A 10,846-nucleotide genomic window follows, 5' to 3' on the forward strand; every position below is an offset into this window, starting at 1 on the left:
ATCGGTAGTAGCGACGGGCGGTGTGTACAAAGGGCAGGGACTTAGTCAACGCGAGCTTGTGACCCGCGCTTACTGTGAATTCCTCATTGGCGGGGGAAAGTTTCAACCCCCGGTCCCCATCACGAGCAGGGCTCAGCGGGTTTCCTGCGCCTCTCAGCAAAGGGTAGACACACGCTGACTCAGTCAGTGTAGCGCGCGTGCGGCCCCGGACATCTAAGGAACATCTAAGCATCACAGACCTGTTATTTCTCCATCTCGCGTGACTGACGCTCAACTTGTCCATCTAAGAAGTTTGCGGCGGGGGCGCTCCATCTCGCGTGACTGACGCTCCACTTGTCCATCTAAGAAGTTGGCCGCGGGCCGCGGGGGTGGCCGCGCAACTAGTTAGCATGCCAGAGTCTCGTTCGTTATCGGAATTAACCAGACAAATCGCTCCACCAACTAAGAACGGCCATGCACCACCACCCACGGGATCGAGAAAGAGCCCTCCGTCTGTCAATCCTTTCCGTGTCCGGGCCGGGTGAGGTTCCCCGTGTTGAGTCGAATTAAGCCGCAGGCTCCACTCCTGGTGGTGCCCTTCCGTCAATTCCTTTAAGTTTCAGCTTTGCAACCATACTCCCCCCGGAACCCAAAGACTCTGGTTTCCCGGGACCCTGCCTGGCGGGTCATAGGTATAACGCCGCCGGATCGCGGGTCGGCATCGTTTACGGTCGGAACGACGACGGTATCTGATCGTCTTCGAACCTCTTGATTAATGAAAACATTCTTGGCAAATGCTTACGCTTTAGCCCGTCTTGCGCCAGTCCAAGAATTTCACCTCTAGCGGCACAGTACGAATGCCCCCGGTCGTTCCTCTCAATCATGGCCCCGGGTTCAGAGAAAAACCAACAAAATAGAACCGGGGTCCTATTCCATTATTCCTAGCTGTGAGAATTCAGGCAACTGGGGGCCTGCTTTGAACACTGATTTTTGGAGTTTGAATTTCTGAAGGAAGGAAGGAAAGAAGGAAAGCGTAGGTAGGAAGCTAAGATGCAAAGAAGGGAGGAAGGAAGAAAGGGAAGAAGGAAGGCTAGAGGGAAAGGAGGAAAGGAAGGAAGGAAAGAAAGAAGGAAGAGAGGACAGAGGAAGAAGGAAGTACATTAGGAATTTTGTATTTCGTTTTGTTATTAAACGATTTGACCATCTATCGGCTGTCTCATTCCTTGCCTGAGACTACCTATGAGGTGATTTCTTCAATTTTGGTGCTGTGACTATGAGGAGAAGAAATCCTCCAATTGGTGTCGTGCTCACGAACGGGCCAAATCGTTCAACTGGGCCGTGAACCGGATTGATTATACCAATAATCTTTTAACTCGTGCCGTGACCCGTAGAAGTGGATCATTCATCCTAAGCAGTACGTTTTTTTCCATTTCTGGTGCGCGGATCAAAAGAACCTGGAAGTTATTGCTAAAAAGCGCATTGGTGAGGTCACACACTGATGTTGGTCGAGAAGGCCTGGCTCTCAGTCTCCGCTGTAATTCATCCCAAAGGTGTTCTATCGGGTTCAGGTCAGGACTCTGTGCAGGCCAGTCAAGTTCATCCACACCAGACTCTGTCATCCATGTCTTTATGGACCTTGCTTTGTGCACTGGTGCACAGTCATGTTGGAAGAGGAAGGGGCCCGCTCCAAACTGTTCCCACAAGGTTGGGAGCATGGAATTGTCCAAAATGTTTTGGTATCCTGAAGCATTCAAAGTTCCTTTCACTGGAACTAAGGGGCCAAGCCCAGCTCCTGAAAAACAACCCCACACCATAATTCCTCCTCCACCAAATTTCACAGTCGGCACAATGCAGTCTGAAATGTACCGTTCTCCTGGCAACCTCCAAACCCAGACTCGTCCATCAGATTGCCAGATGGAAAAGCGTGATTCATCACTCCAGAGAACGCGTCTCCACTGCTCTAGAGGCCAGTGGCGGCGTGCTTTACACCATTGCATCCGACACTTTGCATTGCACTTGGTGATGTGTGGCTTGGCTGCAGCTGCTTGGCCATGGAAACCCATTCCATGAAGCTCTCTGCGTACTGTACTTGGGCTAATCTGAAGGTCACATGAAGTTTGTAGCTCTGTAGCAATTGACTGTGCAGAAAGTTGGCGACCTCTTTGCACTATGCGCTTCAGCATCCGCTGACCCCTCTCCGTCACTTTACGTGGCCTACCACTTCGTGGCTGAGTTGCTGTTGTTCCCAAACGCTTCCATTTTGTTATAACAGAGCTGCCAGTTGACTGTGGAATATTTAGGAGCGAGAAAATTTCACGACTGGATTTGTTGCACAGGTGGCATCCTATGACAGTTCCACGCTGAAATTCACTGAGCTCTTGAGAGCGGCCCATTTTTTCACAAATGTCTTGTTTCACAGTCTGCATGCCTGAGTGCTTGATTTTATACACCTGTGGCCAGGCCAAGGGATTAGAATGGGTGAGCGAATACTTTTGGTAATATAGTGTAGTTTGGGTCCACAGTGATTTGCTGCAAGCCGGAGCTTATATCATTGTGTCCAACACTGTAGCTTTTAAGTGTGCGTATTAAAACTACGTGACACGGGGTAACCACTGGTTAAGTGACAACGTTGTAATTTCAATCAGGAGTCTGTGTGACTTGGTAATAATTGTGGCAGAAGCTGTAATCCCTTGCGCAACTTATTTCAGAGCCTATTGTAACAATGGCCAGAGAAAGGCTTTGACAACAGTAGGGCTGTCGATTAAACTGTGACTGTAAGTGTTATAGAGGTTTTTGCATTGTCCCAGAGACAGTCAAGTTGTTCTAACGGCAATTATTGATCATTATTGAGTGTTGCATTTTATTTTTCCTTTGTGGAAGTAAAATAGCGAATGCGCTTGACTGTGGGTACGCTGGCCAGAGAAACATAAGAGTTTCGTTTGGTTATGGGCGGACTTTGAAAGACTAAAGTATTAAGACAAGTGCCGTTGTTCTAAAGTTTTTTCCAACTTATAGTTTTTTCCTACCCGAGTTAACTGCGCATGCGTACATCGGCCGACTGTTAAACAAGGTTAGTTTCTTGTATTTTTAATACTTCATATGACCAGTATGCAATGCATCGGTTTGTCAGCCAAATTATTTCATCTTGCCACGTGCATGACATTGTGTCTGAATGCAGTTTGAATAGCTAATACTGCGAATTATGGTCATTTTCATGTAGTCATAAAACGTGCTCATGTAGCCTGCAAACTTATGTGTATGCAATTCAAATGTCTCATAACACTGTGATTTTCCAGCTGTTTTAAAACAGTACCTTCCTAAATTAGCGCAGGGTTTTAAAAAAAACGGAGAAAAAGGCAAATTTGACATAATTTCCTAACCATTTTATGAATTTTGTGTGAAATTATATCAGAGTTGAATTTAATAGAAAAAGGTCAGGTGATCACTGTTGATCTTTCATTCTAAAATATCTTACATTAGATGAATTAGGGCTTAAGGTTAGATAGCAATGCACATAAACATTTTAAACTTCTGTCTATCAAGATTATCAGTCATCCAGGTCATGGTCAAGGTTGAAGAATTCTGTTAGGCAACACGGGGGGCAACTCCTCAGGACAAGACGCAACACCCTAAGACAAAAACTGGTTCATCCCAAAGACAAGACTCCAACAAACAAGCTGGACAATGTGGTTTATGCCATTCAGTGCAGTGAGGAGTGTACCGACCTGTACATTGGAGAGACTAAACAACCACTACACAGGCGCATGGCCCAACACAGGAGGGCCAACTCCTCAGGACAGGACAAAACACACTCCTTCGAGGGCAACAAGCTTTGTCAACCGGGAAAAAACACCACTCAATAGAGGAGGTGGGCTGAGACACACCCTATCACCCACAAGGTATGTGTTACTTTTGAATGGAAATTACTTGACATGGTCTATGGATGTACTTTTGCACTAACAAATATATTGATCATTTTGTCAGGAAGCCATATTTTATCTCAATGCCGTTGTGGCAAGCTCCCTCTTCTAGACGCGGAGAGTACCACTGAAAGTTGATTGGGCAGACATTCGAATGAAACGTCGCCACGGGGGGGCAGCGATCGACTCGAGGTTATCCAGAGTCACCAAAGTGGGGGGGGGCTGTCAGGGTAGGCGACCGGCCCGACACCGGCGAGCGGTCCGCCTCCCCTCGTGGGTTTTGGGTTCTGATAAATGCACGCTTCCCCGGGGGAGGGTCAGCACTCGTCAGCATGTATTTGCTCTGGAATTGCCGCAGTTATCCAAGTAACGGAGGAGCGATCAAATGGACCAGAACTGATTTAATGAGCCATTCGCAGTGTAACTGTACCGGCCGTGTGTACTAAGACTTGCATGGCATTAATCTTTGAGACAAGCATATGCTACTGGCAGGATCAACCAGGTAACCTCCCCAGAGCGAAGCAGGTCTGCAATGACAAACTTCTTTTGTAAAGAACTGAAGAAGCCTCTTGGATGAGAGGTGAAACGTCTTCTTTTAGAAAATTCACATCCAGTTGCCTAACAGAACTTTTCAACCTTCTTTTGTAAAGAATTTTAACTTTAAATGTCACTTTTTCATATTTTTAGCACATAAAAAATATCTTTTTCTTTATAGTCTTGGTTTTGTGACTTACCAATCAGTGCCCTCGGCCAGGTAGCGGGGCTGCTGCACCACAGGCTGAGGAGGGACATGAAGAGGAGGAGCAAACTCGTAGCCAGGCTGCAATCTGTGGGGCTGGTGAGGAACTCTTTCTGGAGTGCGTCTACTGAAACAACGAACCAGGCTTTTGAAAAATTGATCCATATGGCCTTGCAAAGCCATCATGTCTAACAAAGACATTTTTAAATTTGGTATGAGAGAAAAAATAAATAAATCAACATCATATCCAGACCAAATACTAGCACTGCGAATGGTGTTGGAGATGCTGTTTGAGCTGCTAAGCTAAGAAGCTAAGCTAGAAAAGTCTTTGATCCTTTAAAGTGAAATACTTACAAAGCTTACAAAAATATGCAAGACAGCAGTTGTTTTCAATGTTTCTGTGCCTGGAAATGGGAGGAAATGTGACTGGGCTAGTGTGGCTAAAGCTAACATAGTTCCCCTCATTCTAACTTTGTATGTTATTGTATGTAAGTAAATTTAAAGCCTAAACTAAAACAAACCCAAAAATCAAAAGTAGCAAATCATAACTACACTTAATTTACACCTGGCACCGAAATAGCAGTTAGCATTGGATAGAGAAGGTTTTATTATGGCGGGCTAATGTACACAAGTCAATTTGTCATTTTAGCCCATTAGAGTATTAGAGCTCATCATTGTAGTTAATTATTTATTCTAACGTCAAGTGGTTCCACTGTTTAACTCTTTGCTTTTTTTACTAACCTGTTTTTATTTGTATTTTACACATATTAACCACCTACTAATGTCTAGTATTTATAACTGTGAATTGTAAATAGACCAAATCTATACAAACTACTTGAAATAAACTTTCTAGGTTTAACTTTCAGTGTTTTTATGTTACTTTGCTCCTAATCTTCGTCAGGTTTCTTTTTCGCTCAGTGAGGCTAAACTGCTAAAATAAATGTTAAATAAAAAAAAATGGTATAGGGAATTCTGAACACAGCATAAAATGCCTTCCTATCAGCCCTTGGCTTCACGTACCATAGCTTATGCTGCCAGTTGACAACTACATTTATACCTGGAGGGTGGCAGGATGTGTCTGTGCTGGGCTTCGAGGATCTGCTGCTGGAGGAGGTATTGCTGGTGTAAAGTCTGAGGTAGGAAGGGAGGGACAGGGATGTCCTGAAACTGGGGAGTGGGAATGGGATTGAGGGGTGGGTGGAGCAGAGGGCCATGCTGGTGACCAGGGGGTGCCAAGTGGGGGTTAATGCCTGACTGTGGCTGCCCTGGGTGGGGCATTGGGAAGTCCATGGGCAACGGGGCCTGGGGACCTAAATGGAAGTTCCGGCAAGATGTAGCATGGCTGTGCTGCTGTTGCCGGTTGAAATGGGATCCTGCGGAGCATAAGGAGAAGCTGTCAGGAGCCTGATGGAGATTAGCTGGAATTAATTCTGGGTGAAATGGGGTGTCATTGTGTGTGTGTGATATAGCATGTAAATGAAGCCCTACCTCTTACCTAGGGTGAAAAACACTTCTGTAGGGTGGGGAAATGATGGTTACCACTAGCACCATGAACATGACAACCACGTGCATTCAGTCCTGGCCACAAAATGTGTGCATTCAGTTTTAAATAGTATTCCAAACTTCTGCTTTGACTCCTGGTCTTCTGATTCACAGACAAGTGAATTATATGGTCTCCCTTGCAGCTGAGTTCTTGTAAATTCATGTGCACTCATGCAAGTAAACATTCAGTACCAGGTATAAAATATATTGTACATCCCGGTTTGATGCCAACTCCATCCATCCATCCATTTTCATCCGCTTATCCGTTACCGGGTCGCAGGGGCAGCAGTCGCCACCCAAATCACATTGCACCGTACCAAACCTTCCTGTGGGTGGTGAGTCCACTGGAAGGTACCAACCGCCCTAACCAGGATTCGAACTTGCCCAGGAGGTGAAGCCTGGGGTTCCACACCAATGACAGAGACATTGCCTCTGGGCCAAAGCGCCACTATGCCAACTCTTTATATGTATATATATTTGTTTTGTTCTTACTCACTCACACACACACGTTCTTCCTCTATATGAACATTGAGAAGCTGGGAGGAAATAGCTAGAAATGCTTCTTTTTTCTTCTTCTTTCCAACCACAGCTATTTAGCTGTGAACAGACTGATGTCAAGAATTAACATAGGGTAAAAGGCAGGCTTGTTTGTGCTTTGGTGCAATCTGGTATTAATGCTGTGCTTTGCTTGAAAGACTTTTTTGATTATGGAAAGATTGAGACACTGCAGCAACAAATGTAGCTTTGATTAGATCCTTTAGGAAATCCTGGCCAACAATTTCACAGAAGGCCTGCAGTGGAGCAGAGCTTCTAGTAGAGTTATATTATGTTCCTCTTGGAAGAAAATGAATCAGTGATTTTTTTTTTTTTTTTTTTTTGAGGCAGAGAAAGAAAATCTGCCAGGTATGAGATTAACACTGTGCCGTTTTTACAGGAGAGCTGCAACATTCCTGTACAGTTTTCACTTAATCTGCTGTGACAGTTTCAAATACATGGCATCAGTTTTCTTTGTTCAAAACAATCATGTGGAAATAGGCAAAGTCTACATTGCATTTACTGAGGAGTACGCTTGAGAAAGGCAGTGGTTTAGAAAGAAAAAAGTGGTTTGGAAGAAAAAAAAGAGAAAAAGGATTAGACATATGTTACAGTGGTTTTCTTTTGTTTGTTTTTTAGTGTGAGAGGTCAGTGTAGCCAGACAGACAACAGATGACTTTACTCCTGTGGGTTAAAGCCTCAAGTCTAGAGGTTTTTCTTTTTTTTTTGTTTAAAAATAAATAAATAAATTACACACTGCATTTTCAAGCATCTCAGTGAAAACGATCACCATGAATGACAGCAGATAGACTCAGTCAGGCCCTGTGATGGAGGAAGCGTGGAAATCGTCTATCTTTGTCACAGTGGGAGAGGAGGTGGGTGGAAGTGGAGGGGGACAGGTAGGGACAAGGAGGGAGGACAATAAATGGAAATCAGCAAGAAGCACACTGAAGGTTAGGAAAAACACTATATTCTTTATTGAAAAAAATATTAGTATATGTGAATTTTGTGTTTCGTTGTCTCTCCTTTGTTTGTAATAATAGTATAACTCCATGCAATAGAAAATAAACAACATAGACTGAAGGCAAGGCCCACCATGCTCCATATAGGGTTAAAAAAGAACAAAAGCAGCATCCAATGAGCAGACGTGTTGGCTACAGCACATGATTCCAGTACAGCAGGGTACATCTTCACTACAGAAAGATTACATTCAATTTCCACTAGTCAATGTAGAAAAACAAAAAACAAAATAATTATGAATCATAAATGTGAACATGCATTAAAAGTACTATTACCAGAACAAAAGGTAAAGAGAGACCACAACCAAACAATAAAAGACATTTGTTACTAATAGAGGATCTCTTTAGCAGTGCAGGAAAATAGGCATCCCTGTGAAATGGATAGCATTTTGGCCTTATGTTAGTGGGAGAAACTAAGTTAGTGATGAACCACCAGTCAGCATTGTTTTAATCGTTTAAAAGGTTTGATTTCATTGGCACATTAGGTCGCAAAAAAGCCCTGGAAATTCAGTGTGTTTCAAAGCTTGGAATTTTGCAAAAGGGAACAAAAAGGATTACATGAAAAATGGAGACAGTTATGGCAGGTTGTTGTGTGTAGGTGCAGTGTACTTTCTTTACTTATTCGCTTGACTTTTCGAGAGATTAGGGCATTTGCATAAACGCCGAGTTGGAAAACAGGCACGCGTGTGGTACCAAAGTGCATGCCGGGGTTTATTTTTGGTTTTGAATCACTGGTCAATGAAATCACATTAATTGCACCTCATGTAAAGAAAAAGGAGGATGAGCCAAATTGTGGTGTTCAACAATGCAGTGCTTGCAGAAGCTAAAAATGTTAAGAACTGAGTGCTACAGCATTTTGACAGGAAAAATAGACAAAAAAAGGTGCTGTGGTCTAGGTGTTAGCTATTGTTTAAGCTGAACATGGAAGAGTCTATGTCTGAACACATCTCCGGAGAAAGGGGAGGGTGCTTTATTTAATACCAATGTCGTCTTCTTATGGAAAGAGGAAATGAAGAAGGGATTCACAATACAGCTAAATGCAGAGAACAGGCAGAGGCCACACCACACAGCAGCAGATGATCATTAGCTACACAATGGGGGGGGAGGGAAACACAAAGATCTGATAAATACAGAATGTAGAGCCAGCCTCCATACTATGGAACAGGGACATAAGAATGGAACAGGGAAATAAGAACAGAAATAAAAGCACAATGAAATCACTGATGCCACTGTTGTCAAATTAATGTCACACTGTAGCTTCATCATTGTTCGGCTGTGACCGCATGTGCTCCACTCTCATGTGCTATTCGCCCGCATCAGACACACAGCTGCTGAATTGCCAATTAGCAAATAAAGCACAAAGAATGAACAAGGGGTTTGTTATCAAGCCGATCGGAAACCCACGCTCCTAATAAACACGTATCGACGAGCGGGCAATTTACACAGATAGTGATAACAGTAGTTGTTGTGGAGTCGGTGGTGAGCAGAAGCAGCAGATGATCTGTAAATGACATCATCAATGCTCACACATGCTGAATAGCTGGAGAGGCTACGTCTATTTTGCGGTATTTCTGCAGCGCAAACGCCTGCAGGGGGTTGCGCTTCATGACAATGCATCGTAATGTGGTTCCCGAATTCAAGTAATAAAATATATTACGCAGTCACAGCGAGTGTCTACCTGAGTCTGGACGGCACGTCCACTGCGTGTGGAATTATTTTGTGAAGAATGGTACCGTTCCTGGACCTAGACCGAGCCCAGCAGCCAGTTAGCTTACATTTAACGGCGGCTGTTTTGACTTTTAATTAGACGCTTTAACGATCGGAAAACATAACGCGATGTGGTTTACATGAACCTGAAACAAATCAGAGTAGCGTCACATTTGCGAATCATTCAACGTTGAAATTTTAATTAAAAAAAAGCTAACGCGAGTTAAGCAGAAGGCTAAGCTCAGACTAGCTGATCGACAGCTGCAGTGAATATTAAAATAAACAGGGCACATGTTTTGGGGATTGGTGTGAATGTTAATCATAATGTCGTACCTCTGTTTCTTACTGAGCTGAACACGGGAAGAACCAGGTACCCCACATGCACTAACACCATCCTGGGATCCGTATCTTATGATTCCGCTGGGTTCTTAGGAGAGCTGGAGTAATCGTAGCGGATCTACATTCAGGCGGCTGGTTGTTGCTGGCTGGCTGGCAACGCGCGCCACTGGCAAAGCGAACGCATCGACTGTCTGATTTTGGCTGCCTGTAGTTGACAAAAGCCGACATGTCATTGAGTGTACCGTCCAGTCGAGGGCGTTGTTGAGCCGCTTTAAACGTCCAACAGACAGTCTGTAAGTCAACATCGGTAAATAAATAGTAAAATGGATGACATTGAATGACATTTAGACCTTGAGTATAAATAAAACACTGGTAATATTTTAAATGGTGAATTACTTAATAGAATGTATTTTTGAAGAGCAGCCTTTCCAATTGCCGTAACTGATATTAACACATATGAAGGATATAGTCATATGAAGTTCTGTATTTATTTTGAGATTCTATTTGTAAACATAAAGCATGTAGCTCCCTTGGTTGCCCTATAGGGGTTGTTTAGAACACATTTGGAGAGCTGATTTTTTACTAAGTTATTGTTTCATGTAATTCCAACCAAATAAATATTACAAGCAAATTTTACATCTTGGAGTAAAAGTGTTTGTCCAACAGAGTCCAAGCTTCATTGTTTTGTAAAGCTTTGCAAAACATTTGCATTTTGTACAACAATTTGTGTACCATGTTGTGGTAAGGTTTTACCACCCCGGATTCGTTGATCAAGAACTTTCACAAAGTATAAAGAAAAGACAAAAGTCGTTGCTCGAGTTCGCCTGTGCACAGGGAGGATCCAGCGGCGAGTCAGGGGGTCGACTGCTGAATTCTGCTCTCTCCACAAACTCAGGCTCGTTTTATTGACACACATATCCAGGGGTGGTACATATCAAGCAATACAGACTTCATTTGTTCTGCACACAGTCATACATTCTTTTTGGCAACTGCATCTACACCGTTAGTTTCTCATCCTGTTCTTATCGCGCCCAGGTGCTGTTGTTGGGGCCTTGTGTTCTAACTAT

The 10,846-nt window shown here is 43.6% G+C and overlaps 1 protein-coding gene across 2 annotated transcripts in view; it reads right to left on the minus strand.

The window, feature by feature from the left end:
• LOC103396974 (E3 ubiquitin-protein ligase RNF165-like) overlaps window positions 1-10,214 on the minus strand; it is a 16,861-nt gene extending 6,647 nt beyond the window's left edge. The window contains exons 1-3 of one of the 2 annotated variants that reach the window (XM_008335223.3): window positions 9,774-10,214; window positions 5,696-6,011; window positions 4,634-4,762 (exon numbers count right to left, since the gene is read on the minus strand). In XM_008335223.3, the coding sequence (XP_008333445.2) occupies window positions 4,634-4,762; window positions 5,696-6,011; window positions 9,774-9,834 (506 nt within the window). In that variant the 5' untranslated portion in view covers window positions 9,835-10,214. Of the gene's footprint in view, window positions 1-4,633; window positions 4,766-5,695; window positions 6,012-9,773 lie in introns of both variants that reach the window. The other variant, XM_025052901.1, reaches the window with a different exon arrangement.
• Window positions 10,215-10,846: the final 632 nt, after the last annotated feature.

This window comes from Cynoglossus semilaevis, chromosome W, assembly GCF_000523025.1.
Source record: "Cynoglossus semilaevis isolate Cse_v1.0 chromosome W, Cse_v1.0, whole genome shotgun sequence".
NCBI classification, from domain to species: Eukaryota; Metazoa; Chordata; class Actinopteri; order Pleuronectiformes; family Cynoglossidae; genus Cynoglossus; species Cynoglossus semilaevis.